The 18,932-nt window shown below is 36.1% G+C and overlaps 2 protein-coding genes across 2 annotated transcripts; one reads left to right on the forward strand and one right to left on the reverse strand.

Moving 5' to 3' along the window:
• Window positions 1–4,599: 4,599 nt before the first annotated feature.
• LOC121264003 lies at window positions 4,600–7,496 on the reverse strand. The gene is made up of 4 exons (XM_041167017.1): window positions 7,059–7,496; window positions 6,317–6,457; window positions 5,389–5,463; window positions 4,600–5,087 (listed from the first exon to the last, which is right to left on the reverse strand). Exons 1-4 carry the CDS (start codon window positions 7,407–7,409, stop codon window positions 4,971–4,973), a joined length of 684 nt encoding a protein of 227 aa, XP_041022951.1. The 5' UTR covers window positions 7,410–7,496; the 3' UTR covers window positions 4,600–4,970.
• A 289-nt stretch (window positions 7,497–7,785) lies between these two features.
• On the forward strand, window positions 7,786–18,497 carry LOC121266558. The gene is made up of 4 exons (XM_041170427.1): window positions 7,786–8,407; window positions 8,802–8,945; window positions 11,635–11,712; window positions 18,095–18,497. Exons 1-4 carry the CDS (start codon window positions 8,087–8,089, stop codon window positions 18,311–18,313), a joined length of 762 nt encoding a protein of 253 aa, XP_041026361.1. The 5' UTR covers window positions 7,786–8,086; the 3' UTR covers window positions 18,314–18,497.
• Window positions 18,498–18,932: the final 435 nt, after the last annotated feature.

Below are 18,932 nucleotides of genomic sequence, written 5' to 3' on the forward strand. Positions count from 1 at the left end.
CGCTATCCGTGCTTAGCTATTCAAAACACCACATTGATGCGTTAATTATAAGCAATGACTCCAATAATACTAAGTGGCATATCACGGGGGTCTATGGACACCCTGATACTGTTTACAAAACTGAAACATGGAACTTGATTAGGTCCTTATGTAGAGAAGATGGCAAAGCATGGCTTGTGTTTGGAGACTTTAATGAAATTCTGAAGATTAGTGAAAAATGGGGTGGAAGGGATAGAACTGATAGACAAATGGGGGATTTTTGGACAATCCTTAATGACTGTGATCTAAGGGATTTGGGGTATTATGAAATCCCATATACCTGGTATAATAAGAGAGAAGGCTTATCAAGTATAAGTGAAAGGCTAGACAGATTCTTGGAAAATTCTTAATGGTGTCACCTCTTTCCTTGTGCCATTGTTATTCATTGTACTGTGGCCTATTCTGATCATATACATTTGTGGGTGGATACTGATAAAGGATGTAAAGCTAGGTGAGGGAGAAAACCTTTCAGGTTTGAAGCTATATGGGTGGAGGATGAAGGATGCAAACAAATTATTGAAGAAGTGTAGAGAGGTAATTTGGGTGATGTGAATATGGAGGAGGTTATGAGAAAGATTAAGGGGGTGTAGCATGAAATTGATTAGTTGGAACAAATAGAAATTTGGACTGGTTCAGAAAAAGCTAGATGAAGCCAGAAGTAGACTTACCAAGGTGCAGGAAACTGATCTAACTTGTTCTGATTTGGCTGCTCACATTAATGCACGAGATGAAGTTCATAAATGGCTAGAAAGGGAGAAAATCATGTGGCATTAGAGATCAAAGGCTATGTGGTTACAAGAAGGGGACCAAAATTTTAAATATTTTCACATAAAGGCATCCCACAGGAGGAAGTAGAATTATATTAAAAAGCTACCAGATGATTCTGGGGGATGGAAAGAATGAGAGCAACTAGACCAACTGATTGTGGAGTACTTTCAAGCTATATTTTCATCTTCAAATCAGAGAGGATTGATGGATATTGTGAATAATGTTGGCAAAAGAGTCACTAACCAAATGAATGACAAGTTGTCTTGTAGATTTAGAGAGGAGTAGGTGACTTTGGCTTTGAAACAAATGCATCCTACAAAGGCCCCTGCACCTGATGGTATGTCCCCTATATTTTTTAAAAAATATTGGCATATCATTGGTAATTCTGTTACTAAAGTTGTCCTTAATGCTCTCGATTGTGAAGATTTTCCTATTGACTTAAATCACACTTTTATTGCTCTGATTCCCAAAAAATCATCCCCTATGATGCTATTTTCGCCCCATTAGCCTATGCAATGTCACTTACAAGCTTGTCTCTAAAGTGTTGGCCAATAGACTGAAACAGATCCTACCTATTATTATTTCAAAGTCTCAAAGTGCTTTTGTACTAGGTAGGCTTATCCCGGATAATGTCTTCATAGCATATGAACTCATTCACTACTTAAAATAAAAGAGAGTGGGGAAAAAAGTGTACATGTCACTCAAATTTGATATGAGTAAAGCCTATGATAGGGTTGAGTAAGACTTCTTGCAGAAAATCATGTTGAACCCAGGCTTTAACTTAGAACTGATCCATGTTATTATGAAGTGTGTTACTTCTGTCTGCTTTTTAGTATTGATCAATGATAATCCTAATAGCCCCATTATTCCAAGCAGAGGCTTAAGACAAGGTGGTCTACTATCCCTTTATCTCTTTTTTCTATGTACTGAGGGGCTTGTTCATTTACTGAGAGAAGCAGACAATAACTACATTGTGCCAGGTATCCAGATCTGTCGAGGGGCCCTAGAGTTAAACCATCTGCTATTTGTTGATGATAGTGTGATATTGTGCAAAGCAGAGACATTACCAATAGACAGATTCAATAGTTATTGGATAAATATGAGATGGCTTAAGGGCAGAGGATTAATAGAGAAAAGACTGCTATGATGTTCAGTAGAAATACACAACTGTGACAAAAGAGGAAATCATGTCGTTATGGTGTGGAAACAGTGTTCAACAGTATGAAAAGTATTTGGGTCTACCACCCATGGTTGGCAAGGCTATGGCTAAGGCTTTTTACGGGACTAAGCATCAAGTGTTGCAAAATTACAAACTTGGAAAGAAAAACAGTTATCCCAAGGAAGTAAAGAGATTCTACTCAAAGCTGTTGCTTTGTCTATCCCAACTTTAAGTTGGGATGATGGCACAGTTTTGGTGGGGGTAGAAACAGTGTTTTAAATTTCGTACCGTACCGGCCGGTACGGCCGAAATTTTTCGTTTCGACCGTCCAGCTGGTACAGGTATTATACCTGTTCCGTACTGGCCAAAATACCGGCCGGTACCGGTCGTATCGGCCTGAATTTCGGCCTGTACCGGCATATATTTCGGCCGGTACCGGCCGATATTTCGGCCAGTGTTTTTTTTTTTCATTTTTTCAAACTACAAGCTTATATTTTAACCCCCAATTCAGATTAGACTATTTATAATTTATATATATATATATGTATTTATATATAATTTATTTATATATAGACTATTCTTTTAGAATATAATTTTTATATATATTTATATATATAATTTATTCATATATCGACTATCCCGAAACGTTATCCTGCAACGCTATCCCGAAACGGTACCGGTGTCGAAATATTTCCTTCCAGTACCTTGACTGGTACGGCGTCCGGTACGGTATTCAAAACATTGGGTAGAAAAGAAAATGAAAGGAAAATTTATTGGGTCAGTTGGAGGAAAATGTGTGAATCTAAGTCCCACGGTGAGTTGGGATTCAAAGATTTAAAGATGTTTAATAATGCCCTATTGGTAAAACAAGGATGGAGAATCTTACAATAGGAAGATACACTGTTACACAACTTGTATAAGTCCAAATACTTTCCAAACTCAAATTTTTATTATTATTCAAAACTGGGGTGTAATCCTTTTTATGCTAGGAGGGGAATATAGGAAGCTAAACACTACCTACATAAAGGATTTCAACGGCGAGTTGGAAATGTCAAGCAAATTAATATATTGAAAGATTATGGATCTTAGACCATAAATCTTTACAGCAGGAACTCAACTTAGCAGAAGAGGAGGTGAGGCATGAAACTGTTGACTCTCTCATAGATAACAACACGAAGTGGTGGAATGTGCAAAAGATTAGAGCTCTATTCAATCCAAATATAGCTTCTACTATTCTAATTATCATAATCAGCCCTGATGGTAGTGAAGATCGAAGGATATGGGTCAAGAGAAAGATGGGAGGATTAGTGTGAAGAGTGCTTATAACTTGCTTACAAAGAGAGTAGAAAAGTGCAGTGGAGAGTTCTTATCATATCCAATAGATTTCTCTGTGGAAAGTTTTGTGGAAGTTGAAAGTTCACCACAAGGTGAAGATTTTTGCATGGAGGGCCTGTAAAAACTATCTACCTACTCAATCAAACCTATTACAGAAACATGTTTATGTTGATCTTACATGTTGTTTTTGTAAAGAGGAGCAAGAGGATCTATCACATACTCTTGTGTATTGCCCTACTATTAAAGACATCTAGAAGAAGTATTTGCCAAAACTGTAAGAAAATGAAGAACAACTTATGTTCTAAGATCTAGTGTTGATGCTAAAAGAGAAGGGGACATTAATGGAAGATTTAGCTTTGTTTTCCTTGTTGCTTGAGATTTTTGGTTTAGGAGAAATAAGATGGTCCGTGAGAAAATTCATCTTGATCCTAAACAAATAGTAGCTCATGCATTGTCTTTGCAAAAATATCACAAGGAGCTTGTGCCAAAGTCAAACCCTGGCCTTAAGACCCAATGTAGTTGAAAACCTCCTCCTCCTAATTTCTTTAAATTGAATGCTGATGGAGCCATGTTTTTCAATCAACATAAAGCTGGGGTGGGGGTGATCCTTAGAGATGAGGAATGTGAGATTATCCTAGCTGTCAGTAAAGTTGAGTAGGAAGTTGCTGAACTAGAAGCAGTTGAACTATTAGCCATGTTCAGAGGTCTCTAGTTTTGCAGACACAAAGGTATATCTCAAATCAGTCTTGAAAAGCGACAACAGGTTCCTACTCAATTTTACATAATCTGGTGAAGGAAACACAGAATTTAATGAAGATGTTTAATGTTTGCAAAATTCAACATGCTCATAGAGTAGGCAATGAGGCAGCTCATAGACGGGCCCACTATACTTGGAATGTAGATGATCTTGTCATGTGGGGGTAGTTGTTCCTATGCCAATTTCCTAAGTTGTTTGGGTGGATAAGAACTAATTGATGAAATCCCTCCGTTTTTAATGAAGTGTTTTCCCTATTAAAAAAAATAAAAAATAACTCAACACAACGACATTATTATTTAAAAGAAAACGAAGATGATTCTCGATCGATCTTGCTCATGATTGGTTTCAGTCATAATCAAGCTTGTAATTAATTATTAAAACGACGTACAAACTTTGTATGAGTTATGCAGATAAAGTAAAAGGCCAAAAAACTAACTTCTAAAGAAAATTAATCATTAATCATTAACATGCAATAATTGGGAATCAGGGTTACAAATAATAATAAAACATATACGTACATACATACAATTAGTACTAGTACTACCACACAATAATAATAAAAGCCCATATTAACATGAATTTATTTGATTAATAATATTGTTTCATAACACATCATATGATCAGTGGTACTCAACAACATATATAGACCTACTCCAATAAAATCAATCTTATTCTCTCACACTATCGAACCAATTTTTGTGTAATTGAGATATGCAGATACACAGACGACAGACGATGACCCGATCGATGTATCTCATTCTCACCTTATTATAGACACTATATCTCACTCAGTCATGGCTGCTTGTGATATGGATTCCATCAAGTACAAATGAATAAAAATTAAGGTGTGATTAGCTAGCTGATGAGGTGGAACTCCATGGTAACAGTAGTACTACTACTACCTTCGAAACATCAATATTCTAATTCTCCTTTAATTGGAATATCGAATCCACCTTCAACGATTAGTGAGAACTTATCCCACCATTCCTTTCCTTCCTCCTCGTTATCCAGCATGGTACATGTGATAGCCTGATTAAGATCAGTAGTAGAAAAGAAGTACTAGTACTGTTAATTTTGGCCCGGCCCGCAGGTACTTCAAGATCGTAGCATACATATATATATATATATATATATATATATATATATATATATATAAATGCAAATACATATGCGATGATCATTTAATTTAAAAGTTTTGTAAACTGATCATAATTTCAACAGCTTAAGATTTTGTGAAAGTGAAAATATTGCACTTTAATCTTTTTAAGATTCTTTTCCTAATTGCATGCATGTCTAGAATCTATTATCTCAATGATATGGAGTAATGCACCTTGTAGAGAGGAAATCGACCATCTGAAGGGTGAAGTTGATGCTTGAGATACGTATGAGCTTCTCCATATTTTTTCTGAGCAAGCACACATTATCAGTCTTTGATATAAACAATATTAAAGAGTACTTCAGAAAAATATAAGATGCAAAAAGGAGAACATAGGTCGTACTGTTCCATTTAGATAGTGAGATGATTTGTAAATCGTAGTAAGATAATTAGTTGAGATTAATAAGATGAGATGAGACAAGATTTCATCTCACCTCTGTATCCCAACGGGCCAGAGGTGAGATTAATTCTGATCTAATTGGTTGTGAACTTTATTTTTTTGCATACATTTTGAGTTTTGTAGTTTCTATGGATTGATAAGATTTTCCAATGGTTTCCCTCCGCATAACAAGGATTTGAATTAATTTCTACTTTAACTTTGTATGTTTTCTGTTCCTTAGATTTTATATCTAATAATGTTATTGTGCTTGAAAAAAATCATTATGATCAGAAGAAATTAGATCAGTCTACATGAGAGAGGCTGCTCGAAATTATAAAGCTTTTGCTTTCAAGAAGTTGAGAACTGAGAACTAAAGACTATAAGGGAAAAAATGGTCTATTATGGAGCTGAGTAACGTTAGAAACAACTCTAGAACGCGTGAAAATTTCGTGCAATTCCTTTGAAAAATCCAGAACCCACCATAAAAATAAAGTAAGATTTTTCAAGGTGAGTCCTGAGTATGTGATATCCTGAGTGCAATTCCTTTTGAAAAAAATTAGAACCCATGTACAATTATATGTGCCGACTCAATGTATTTGATATCCTGAGTGAAATGCATGCGATTCAAGTGTGAGCAGTTGAAGCAAGGTAAGGTCTCAGTATGTTTGAAGTTACAGTGTTGGAAGGCTTTTGTCTTCTGCAGGTGTCAGGGAAGTTGCATACCTTGCAGATGAGAATTTCGGCCAATGCTATTTCCAAATTGTATGCAGGCTCTGGATCATTCTTACAGACTTTTAGTGCCTTTTTCAATATTTCCTCTGCCTCATCACCCTTCCCTGATCTCAATAGCAATAGCGCCTTCATCTACAATCATGATAACCGAGAGAATATAGTACACCATTGTATATATATATTGTTATTAACTATAGTGGATTAGTACTGGTTAATGATGCTACTATTAAAGTCAAAATGAATGTGTATCCGTTAGTCAGGCTTGTTTCTTTATTTCAATCCAACTTTGTTATCACAGAGTTATGTAGCCCTAACTTCTAGCATATAGTTTTTATCTGCAAAAGGTTCCTAAGGGATTATATCTTGACTAAGGCAGCGGGAAGGTTAATGAGTCAAATTCTGCAACTCTAGTCTTCCCCTTGCATGACTTGTTAGCGATTCTCACCAAGGGTTAAGCTAAAGCTTGGCTTTCATTTGCTGGAAAACAGAGCACCAAGAAGCCAGCAAAAATGCAGTTTTTCTTCTTGGTCTTACACTGCTTTTTAACCATTTGGAGAAATATTCATCAACATGTAGCTTTGAAATGATTATGGGAATTGGTACTTCCCCTATCCCTGGTTCAAATCTAATGCCAATCAAGAACTCAAAAGAAGTTTGAACTTTCAAAGTTTCAGTCCTATGCAAATGATTACGAGTATAAATCTACATATATATAGTGCTTGGAGAAGAGGACCTTAAGGGTACCAACATCTTCAGTTGAAGGCCTTTGAGGCAGTTTGAAAGTTTCCAGCTTTTGGAAGTCTTCATTGCTCGAAGTAAGGTTGGCAGTCATGTCCAAGAAAGACTGAAGTGCAGCCTTCCCGCCCGGTGGGATTGCTGATGCCCGAACAGATAATGTTTTCTGCTTGATTATGGGACTGAAGAGAGTACGTCTTCTCTGGTGGCTCGTGAAACCATCAGAAAGCAAAAGAGAAGAATGCTTAAAGCTGAAATGAGGACTGGTGGCCCTTGTCCTCACGGCGGAAGGGATGCGTTGTGCCAGAAATGGCAAGGGGCGGCAATGGAGGCAAAGTGTGGATTCCATGGAAGATTTGTGCTATATTAGACAAGATAGTAAGCAAGCATCCGCAGAGCTAAGAGTGATATTTATTGGTCTCACCTTGAAATTAATGACCATGGCTCAGAATAAATAGCCCTTAATTTAGGGTGGAAGCAACCTATCATAATATCGTAGTAGTGCTTTAGACAAAAGTTGCAGTGCTTAACTGGCAAGGTATCTTTCTTATGTCCTTGCATGACTGTGTTGAACATGTATTGGAAACAAGGTATCTTGGGGTACATCTTAAATCTGTGTCAACAGTAACCCTTTCATCATTCATTGGCTGAAAATAACAGCATCTGTCTTCAAGAAGCTGCATCACGTACTTCTTTTTAAAATGGTAGACGACAATCCGCATATTACTTTGCTTAAGGCATGATAATTCCCCATGAAAACATCAAGAAAGCTCTTGCTTCTAATGTAAGAGAGGAATTTGGAACAAAATCTTTGTACAACCTTAATGATTTCTGAACCCGCACAAGTTTCTTTGGCCTCCAGCCTCCTAGCAAGAATGTGATCGGAACAGCTGATCTCTCACCTTCATGAAATTGCTCAGGTGATTTTGCACTATCATTTCTCCTACCCCCTTTCACACAAACTTCTCTTCAACTTGCTTTTGAGAAGTCCCCAGAACAGACCGTCCCAGAAATTTAGATCTCCACATGGGAAGTTTTTTCAATTATTTGAAAGGAAAATTAAGTACTCAGAGGGCAATGATTGTGATCGCTACGCCCTTTGTCATATTTGCCGGCATTTCCATGGGATATTGGGCTCTTACGAATCACCTTAGGAAAGGAAGACCTAAGATTCGACGTCTTCCTACGAGGTCTATGTCCATTGGGGCTCTCCACGGAGGCAAATTGGCCTTGCAGAGGTTGGTTGATTATCATGAAGCTCATGACAATGCAGCATCACTGCACAAAGCTGAGACAGAGTTAGTGGATTTGCTTAAAGAGGAACAACCCGATTTAATGCAGCTGCAGGTCAGGCATCTCTCTCTCTCTCTCTCTCTCTCTCTCTCTCTATTTATATATATATATATATATATATATATATCCACATCACAAACATTCAGAAAAATCCCTCTTGTATTAATTATATTAATATTATTTACTTTCGCTCTATTCAAAATTAGCTGTATTGAACTGCAACAAAGATGCTGAAACATATCTAGCGTTTCTCTTTAAAACTTCTTCCTAAAAACTATTCTCAGAATACCAAATCAGCCAGCCATATCCCAAAATCTCTGAAGGTGATCAATACACATACACACACACACAAAAGCAACTATTTATGATCAAATATTGCTTTCTTTTAAACTCAACTTTGTTCTTGAGAGAGGTAAGGGCTTACTAGCTTGATGTATTTGCAATAAAGAGAACGGTGGCAAAGCTGGAAATGAGCGGGAAAGAAGAGGAAGCGGTGGCAATATTAGAAAAAGCAGTGGAGAATGCACAAAAGGAAAAGCAACACGAAGCCTATGAAATCGAAATGCTGCTTGTGGAGATGCTCATCTACAAGGTCATTATTTCTTAACCTCGCATGCAGCTATATATCTAGCTAATTTCTTATACGTAACAAGTTAACTGATCATATTTCTCTCTGTACCTACGTACGTACATACACCTGGATGGTTCAAAAACAGCATATATATATATATATACATATATAATATATATATAAAAGTTTTAATAGCAAGAATATTTGAAGACCAGTCTACAATAGACTTTGGGATATACATCCAGAGATTAAATATGAATTCATTATAGAAGCAAATGTTTACATGAATCAGTTTTAGACACTCACAAAACCACAACTTAATATTCGGCCATGTTTGGAACTTGAATTATATTGAGGTCAACTCAGTTCAGTCTAATTTAATTTAAGTTAAGTCTAACATCCAAACACCCAAAATTCAAATCACTAAACTCATATCAACTCAAAACTTTTTTACATATGGGACTCACAATATTTTTTAACTCTACATCTCTTTATACACGAGACCCACAACTTTTTTCAACTAATTTTCATAAATACATCTAAATTCATCTTAACATCCAAACACATCTAAACTCATCTTAGGTGGGCACCACAAAGCTCACTTCATCATCTAGTCAACTCACTATTATTCATAAAGAACTCAACTCATCTCAACTCATTACTATTCATAAATCTAAGTCCGATCTCTCATTCTATACAATATTAATGTAGCTCACGAAACTTTGATCTCATCTATAATTTTACACACGAAAGAACGTTTTATCCTTTGAAACCCTAGCAGCTAGCACCGATGAACTTGGTTGAGAAAAAAATCATCTGAGTTTGACTCTATCCCGCTTAATGAGCCTTTTCCCTCTAGACTACTCCTGACACCTAATTCCTTGAGATTTTCATGCAAACTTTCTAGTAGGCATAACTGTTACCATCAAAACAGGGTCTTGATGCGAGAGATTAATGAGTTTATCCATATGAAGTGATGATCTTAAGCCTAGCTAGGGTCACTTAGAAAATTAATCCAAAGTGAGTGAATCCCACCTAGCTTGATACTAATTTTTAAAAAGTACCATAACATCGCCTTTGATACCTATTGAAAACTCGGATAGACCCGGTATATAAACCTAGAAGGGTTCAATATTATATATTAATTTTATGCTAATTATGACCAATTTAAAAAATTATCTCAATCACAATATTGCCATTTTGACTTTCAATCCAATTATCAAATAGGTTATACAAAAAGCAAAACCAAAATCTATGTGAAAACAGTAAAATAATTAACAATATTTTTACAAACTCTATACATAATGAAAAAATACAAAATTTTGTAGAGATGAAACTCTAAGAGCATAGACGAAAAATCTCAAGTTCATAAGCCTTTTTTTTTTTTTTTTTTTAATGAAAGAAACTTCATTGGAATAGCAACATTACATCAATTGGTATCAAACTTTTGCATGACTAACAAAAGAAGGGATCTGCTCCCACCAAACATCAATATCAACAATGTTCCAAGCATATCTAGTTGAAGAATGAGCAACTCCATTCTCAATCCGACTAACATGTTGAACACAGACCTCCTGGAAACGCCCTATTAACAACTTGGCTTCATTGATCAAATTACCAGCACCAGCCCACGATTCCTCTGTTGACTGCATCAAGTTCATAAACTACACATACAACATACCTTAGAGCACTAGTAGTGGGCTCAGCAAAGTTTGGCCAAAATTTGACTAGAAAATTCACTTTTACAAATTTAGCTAGTCACGTTTTAGCAACATCAAATAACAGGTTTAACAAATCTATTACTATTTTATTAAAATATTATTTTAAACTTTTCATTTTTTTTAATTCTAATTATAATTTGAATAGTTATTCGTTATTAAAAAACTACACATTAATTTTCTAATGTCAATATTATTCTAACAGATAAAATTTCCTAACGGTCCTTTTTTTACACGGTCATTTTTTTCAACTGATATATACTTGTATTAAAGTTTATGGTTATATTAAGCTTATGATTGTATTAAATTTTATTGTTGTATTAAACTTTTTTCAACTCAAATTTTTTCCGGACTGTTTAGCACCTAGCTAAAGCAGTACAAATTGCTTTTGATAATTTTTTTCTCATTTGTTTCTTTTGATAAGTTTTAAAAAGATTAAAAAAAGAAAAAGAAAAATGGTTCCTTCGGCAGACGTGACTTTTCAACGTTAATGGAAAATTGTGGACTAATCACCTCACATACGTAAAAGAATTTTAAGCGACTGAACATGCGCAGGAGAGAAGTGAGGCGGCGGGAAGATAATTTTTTAATCCAAAAATAATATTTGGCCAGCTCTATGGTCTCAACAAATTTGGCCAGTGATATAATGTGTGGCTAAAATCACTGTTCATTTATTGAGTCCATTGTTGCACTTTATTTTGCATCTTAGTTATTTCTTGGCCAAAATTTAACTTTGTTGAGCTCATTACTAGTACTCTTAAATTTGTTCATGGGATAAATACGCGCGTAGTAGGTCTATACAGAAATTTTATACAAGAAACTCATATACAAATTAACATTAGTTTGTAAATAAGTCATTAACCATTTTTCTTCCGTTTTCCCGGCCCCTTTTTCTCTCTTATGGATGTAAAGGCTTCTTACATGCATGGTTATACGAATCAAGCATGCACATGATTTTCTCACTTGCTATTTGGACATATATATATCTCTAGGGAGATTTTGAAAAGGCTTTAAACTGCGAATGCTTGAAGCACGAGGAGATTTCTGATGCGCGACGTCCACTGTACAAGGTAAGGAGCTCTGGCCTTTTGCCTTCTTGACAACCAAAAATCATGCATGCATTTAAATCGCAACTAGTCAATTAGGATCAGTTGTTAGTTTCACTGAAGATCACCCGGCCAACTTATTATGCATGAGATGATTTAATATCCATGCATGTAATTAATTACGGATTTGCATGGGGAAAAAATTATATTGATCTATATCCAACTCATGAGTTGATCACATGCACGCACATTAACACACCTGCATCGTATAAAGCAGTTTGCCCTGCCCCTGTCTGAATTAAGTTGGATTTTGGATAGAAGTATTAACCATTCCAGTCAATCTTTCTGCTAGATATATATACCAAAACCTAACCAGGACATTCATTTGGATCATTTTTGGGACAATTCTAATGAGGTGATCAGATGGTACTCCTAGTTGCATGTATAGTTCTAGGAGGGGGACCGCATGCTAAAAAAATGTTTGAAGCAGATAGTTGCAAATTAGATGTTAGTCATATTAACACCGACATGAATTACTATAGACGTAATTAATCATGATGTTATGGTCATGTGTCCATGCAATATGATATTTTTTTTCTCTGTAAAACCATAATTTAATGAAAAATGCTAACTGTAATTAAAAAAAAACTTAAAAAAAACTTACTTCTCCACATGTCAGTTATTAATTATATGCTGAAAATTATGAAATTTGAATTCAAAATTTGAATTTTAAAAGAAAACTAACAAATGAGTTTTGTACATAAAATTATAAGTAAGATTGTAATTTGAAGGTATATATCACCTAATCAAATAAATTTGAATGTATCGTTCAACTAAAAGGCTTAGCTTGTAATTTTAAGCCAAGAATTCTTTGGATGGCGGCCTCTGGGGGCTCTGGCTCCTCGGCGCCAACAGGGAGGCTTTACTCCTTTTCGGATATGGTCTCCCAATCACCTCAATCTCTTCCATAAGTGATGATCCCTTTACGTCTTCCAAAATTCGTTGATGGTGATCTTTGCATCCTTTTTTCGAAAGAGGAAATTGAACACTTTGCCATGCCTTTCAAATTTTCGATGGTTTTGAAATTCCTGAAGCAAAGACAATCGGTTGATAACATCAAATCCTTTATCCGTAACAAATGGGGACTCAATATGCAACCTATTGTCTCCTCCATGCAGAAGCCAAGGAACATCTTTATCAGGCTTACATCGGAGGAGGATTTCTTGAAGACCTTCTCGAGAGAGACTTGTGAGATGGAAGGAGTGTCATATAGGGTGCTTCATTGGAATACATATTTTAGCGATGAAGAAGAACCATCCATGGTCTCTGTATGGACGTTTTTACTAGGTCTCCCTCCCAATTTTTATCAGGATTCCTTTTTGAAAAATATAACTGCGTCGATAGGGCATTTTATACGGTGGGACAATAGCACCAAGTGTGCTAGCAGAACAGATGGTGCAAGGGTGTGTTTAGAGATGGACGCTGCCACAGATCCAATTTGTCGAGTATGGATCGATTTACCTCATCATCCGAAAAGTTTCTTTCAAGATGTGGTTTACGAAACCCTTCTTGCATTTTGTGGGATCTGCAAAGTGTAAGGACATAAAGCTATGACCTGTAAAAAGGATGGAAAAAAAAAATCAAAGGAGGAGCCAAGGAAAGGTGAAGGAAAAAAGCATGATCGTATATGGTGAAGAAAACAAAAAAAGGATACAAAGGAGACCTTAAAGGTAACCAGTGGCAGAATGGAGGGATTACATGAAACTAAGGCTTTAAAGAATTTGGTGAATTAGATTATGGTAGAAGACAATAATGAAATGGAGGAAGAAAATAGGGTTATGAATGAATTGAGAATTTGAGCCAAGATGTTGTTAAGCAAAAAATTGTGTTATCAAAGGAACCTATTAGATTGGAGCCCATTGAAGAGTAGGCTACTGATGGCATTCATGCTATGGCTAAAGATGATGTCCAAGAGCACGACGAGAATGAGGTATCTAAAACTGTTGATGAATTCACAATTCAACAGTTTGCTGAGAATGATATGGATAATGGGGTTAATGAACAGAGGACTGAGAAGGAAAGCGCCCAATAGAATTTTGAATTGGTTCAATTGATGTCCGAGAAGGAGGAGGACCAGTTGATGCCCCTGAGTAAAGAGAAATACTTTTATTCAGATTCTGAAAATAATGGAAAAGTTGATAAGGGAGGAACGAAAACCTAGAGCTCAGCCAGGGTCGCAAGCAGACCCAATAGAATGAATTTATGATGAGTCCTTTCATGTATTGGAATGTTAGAGGGATTTAGACCTCACAAAGAAGTTTGAAGAAGCTTGTGTATAAATACAAACCAAAGATTTTAGCTGTGGTAGAACCTTTCAATAAGGAGGCCAGATTACGAAAGCTGAAATGTGATTTGAATTCCTCTTCTAGCTATTCTAATGAACATGGGGGGAAATTATGGATTGTGTGGAATCCTGAAGTTGTGGTGTCGGTTGAAAACAGGAGTGGACAACATTTTACTATTTTGGTGCAAATGCAATCCCATCATATGTTTGTCACCTTTATATATGCGAAGTGTTCTTACCAAGAGAGATGTGAACTTTGGGCCAGGCTTGAAGGATCCATTCCATTAGACTCTTCTTGGACGACAGGAGGCCATCCGTTGCTATGGAGGAACTCAATGAGTTTATCAATGGTAATGGGTTATCCGATTTACCTCATAATTGCAATTCTCTATCTTGGTGCAATGGGCATGATAGTTGGACAAGGAGTTGGGCACGTCTACATCGCTCTCTTGTTAATTTTTTTTTCTTGAAAACCATGGGGGAGATCATATGAAATATCTTTCAAGAAGTACTTCGGATCACTCACCTATGATTATCTGGCTAGAATCTCCTTTAAAACCATACGGTAGTGTTGGTTTTAAGTTGCAGCAAATGTGGGTAATGCATGAGAGATTCATGGATTGCGTGTTGTTTGTTTGGATTGAGGAAGAACAGGGCAGTGGAGGAGAGAATTGAGAGACTGGAGCTTGGTCTTCAACAATGCTATTCTTAGGAGGATGAACAAGATTTATTAATTTTTCAGCTTGAATTTTTAACATGGAACAAACAGGAGGAGATTCGCTTAGCACATCAGGCTAGGATAACATGGTTGGAAAAGGGTGAAGGGCATGCTAAGTTTTTAAAAAGTTTCCAATCAAGAAATTTCAAAGAGGTTAGGGAGATGAAGCTTGGGGATGAGACTACCTTGAATTCATTGGAAGATATTCATAATGGGGTTGTAGAGTACTTTCAAGATTTTTTTATGGAGTGTGCATCACAAAATCATCCTCCAGATTTATCTTATTCGGTTGAGGAGAGTATTGTTGAGGATGATAATTTACTGCTTTGTCAGCTTCCTTCTTTGTAGGAAATTAAAGAGGTCTTTTTCTCCATTCCGATTGACAGCAGTCTAGGTCCTAATGGATTTAGCTCGGGTTTCTTTAGAGCATGTTGGAGTATTGTACAAAGTGATGTTGTGGAAGTTGTGAGAGATTTTTTTTTTTCAGTGGCACAGTTCTTCCTCGGTTTTACACTGCTTCCTCGTTAGTACTTATTCCAAAGGCGGAGAATCCTAATGGTTTTGATAAATTCAGACCCATTAGTTTATGTTCGGTAATCTATAAGGTTTGTTTAAAAATTTTGGTGGGTCAATTATCTCCCATGCTTATTCAGTTAGTGTCTAAAGAACAAGGGGCCTTCATACTGGGAAGAAGCATATTTGATAACATAAGCCTGACTCAGGAAATACTTCACAGTATTAACAAGCCTTCAAGAGGTGGTAATGTTATTCTAAAGATAGATATGGCCAAGGCGTATGATAGTTTTGATTGTAAATTTCTTTTACACATTTTAGCTTCATTTGGTTTTTCGGAACAAGTGTTGGAATTGATTAAGCAATATGTTTGTTCACCATGGTATTCTATTGTCATAAATGGTACACGGAAAGGTTTTTTCAAAAGAGGTCGTAGTTTGAGGCAAGGTGATCCCATTTCTCCATTCCTTTTTATTCTTGTTGAGGAAATTTCTCTCGTTTGTTGAATGCTAAATTTCAAGAAGGTAAAATATTACCTTATTATCACCCAAGAGGAGCATTATATCACATTTACTATATGAGGATGATATTGTTCCCTTTACAAATGGTGGTACAAAGTCCTTAAAGGGAGATCAAAAGGACAATTACAACTTATGAATCTTGGTCAGGACAAAAGGTTAATAGGATAAATCTTTCATGAATTTTTCTAAACGCATGGCTCCTAAAATGAAAAGGTGCTTCTAAGCATAACTGAATTTAAGGAGGATAGTGTACCTTTCAAGTATTTAGGGGCTCCTTTGATTACTGGCAGATTGCAAGTGAAGCATATGGATGAGTTAGTGGAGAAAATACAAAAGAAAGTGGAAGGATGACATACCAAGTTGCTATCCAATGGATCAAGAATTTTGCTCTTAAGACATGTACTGTCGAGTATACCTATCCATTTAATGTCCATTATTCAAGTCCCAACTTTTGGGGTATTTCAGATGGAAAATCTAAAAGAAAATGGTGCTCTTGGGATAGAATTTGCAAGCCAATACAGGAGGGTGGATTGGGAATTAGAGACTTTAAAGATGTCCAAACTTCTTTACATACGAAATTTGCTTGAAAGATGTTGACAGTGCATTCTCTATGGACTGAGTTTTTTAAGGCCAAGTACGTGAAAAACAAGCATATTTCTCTGGTTGATGCAGGAAAAGGAACTCGGTTTTGGAAAAATATTCTTAAGTGTATCCCAAGGGTGATTGTACAATCAAAATGGAAGGTTAGAGATGGAGAGATTTCATTTTGGAGGGACAAATGGACATCAGAGGGCCCACTAGCTGATCAGTTTGAGGTGAATGCATGTCCAAATCTTCTCATCAAAGACTGTAAGATAGATAATGGTTGGAATGTGGATTACTTGTAGGAGTTGGTCGGAATGGATAAAACATATGAGTTGTTGGAAGTTTTGGGAAGGAGTAAAGAGGGAGCTGATTTATTAATCTGGACAACAGAAAACAGTAGGAAGTTTACAACAAAAAGTGCATGGCAATGCATCAGAATTTCAACTCCAAGAATCAACTTGTCTGAATGGGTGTGGCATCCTTACCTTCCAAAAAATATTTCTATTGCAACATGGAAAGTAATGAATAATGCTTTAAGTGTTGATGGTAAAATAAGGAGAGTTGGAATTCCATTGGCTTCAAAATGTGATTGTTGTATGAATCATGCATATGAAGACCTCAATCATGTACTGGTTATGGGAGATTTTGCACAGGAGATGTGGCGACGATGTTTGAGCTATCTAGGCATTCCTTTTGTCACTAGTAGAAGCTGGAGAGATATTGTTGAAGGATGGTTTAGGCATGCAAGGAAGTCAAGTCGGGTGGGTAATTTACTGGGCTTAATATCGTGCATGGTTATTGTGGAAAAGGAGATGTAAACTGCGCATGGAAGATAAGCTGGACAATATAGAGACAACATGGTTTTCATTCAAACATTGGGTGACATGGGTTGGTATGAAACTGAAAGATGGAAAGACTTTGTCCGCCATGATAAGGATATTTTGCAAGATCTCAATATACCGTTTAAACCCGTAAAAGAAAAGATCAACATGCGAGTAAAGTGGCAACGCCTTGTAGCTGGGATTTATAAATTAAATATGGATGGAAGTTGCAAGGGGAACCCAGGACAAGCAGGTGCAGGTGGCGTGATCTGAAATCATCTTGGTGAGCTAATGGGTGCTTTTGCAATGCACCTTGGACATGGGACCAATAACTTAGTAGAAATGATGGGTTTGCTTCATGGTTTGCGTCTAGCTCATGAACTTTGTATTAGATCTATTGAAATTGAGATGGACTCGATGATTGTTGTTCAATGGGTGCAACAAAACCAATGTGGGATCTGGTACCTTGAGGATTTTTGGGAAGAGATTAAAGTACTCTTAGGCGCATTTTCATATCAGAACAACCACTCTTTTGGGGAGAGTAATACAGTGGCTGATTACCATAATGGGTTCAGAAGGAATCTCAAAGACTTGGTTCACTCGGTAGGAATTACCACAGGCAATGAAGGGATTGATCAAGCTAGACAAACTTGGGGTGCCTTATTAGAGACTTCGTTAATATAGAGTAGTCCTTTGGTGTTTTGTAATGTTGGTCCATTATTGTTTCAATAGTATTTTTCCGCTATAAGTGAAGTTTTTTTAAATAAAATATGGAGGTATCGTCCTCTTTCTCAAAAAAGAAAAAAAAAAGCAAAAGAAAAAAAAAAGTTGTATATATAGCACTGCTCTAATTTAATATTGACATATTTGTGTCCTTTAATTATGAGAATGATTACACGTACAGGCTATTATTTACATCATGTTAGGTAAGTATGAACAAGCCAAAAAATGTTGGGGAGATTTTAAGGGTATTCAAAGAAACCTTCAATGGCCACCTAGTCTGAAGGAAAGTCAAGTGGATACAGCTAGCTCTATTAACCATTTCAAGGAGTTTGAGAAGGTAGTCAAGTTCCTGAAAGATGATATCCACAAGGCACAGGCACAGAGGATGGCACAAAATTAAGTAAGAAATCGTACTCATGCATTAATCAAGTTACCTGGTACTGCTAGCTAGCTTCAATTGTGATTAATTTTGCAGTACTCCTGCTTGTATTTCTTCAATCTCCCTTCTCCTTCTTGGGTTGGGTTGGGGTACTTGGCCAACATTATCATATCATGTTGAATGCTTATGGTATTTGTATTTGTAATTCTATTTGTTTTTATAATGGTAATGATCAATTAAAGAAATACAATGTTTAAGAAATTCAGGATAGGACATTATAAATATATTACATTAATGTTAGTCCCCGAGCGGCATATATAGTGCCAACTTGAAAGTGTAACTTTCACACAAATTAAATTAAGCTAAACAAAATTATTTGCAAAACAAGCCATATTATATGCAGATGGATCCCTAAAATTACATTGACTTCAAAATCAAATTTTCATTCCCCATTAATGGAGGCAATTATCAACCAAAAAATTATAAATTGTATAAAAGTTTTCCCAAACATTTTTTTAGGAAAAGGTAATTTGGGGATTTCACACCCAAATGTTAATATATAATATTAATTCACATCGTCACATTTTTTTTAAGTCAAAAATCATTCCTTTATTGTATATCAACAAAATTCAGTCACTAA

The sequence above is a fragment of the Juglans microcarpa x Juglans regia genome, chromosome 5D (genome assembly GCF_004785595.1).
Source record: "Juglans microcarpa x Juglans regia isolate MS1-56 chromosome 5D, Jm3101_v1.0, whole genome shotgun sequence".
Classification (NCBI taxonomy): Eukaryota; Viridiplantae; Streptophyta; class Magnoliopsida; order Fagales; family Juglandaceae; genus Juglans; species Juglans microcarpa x Juglans regia.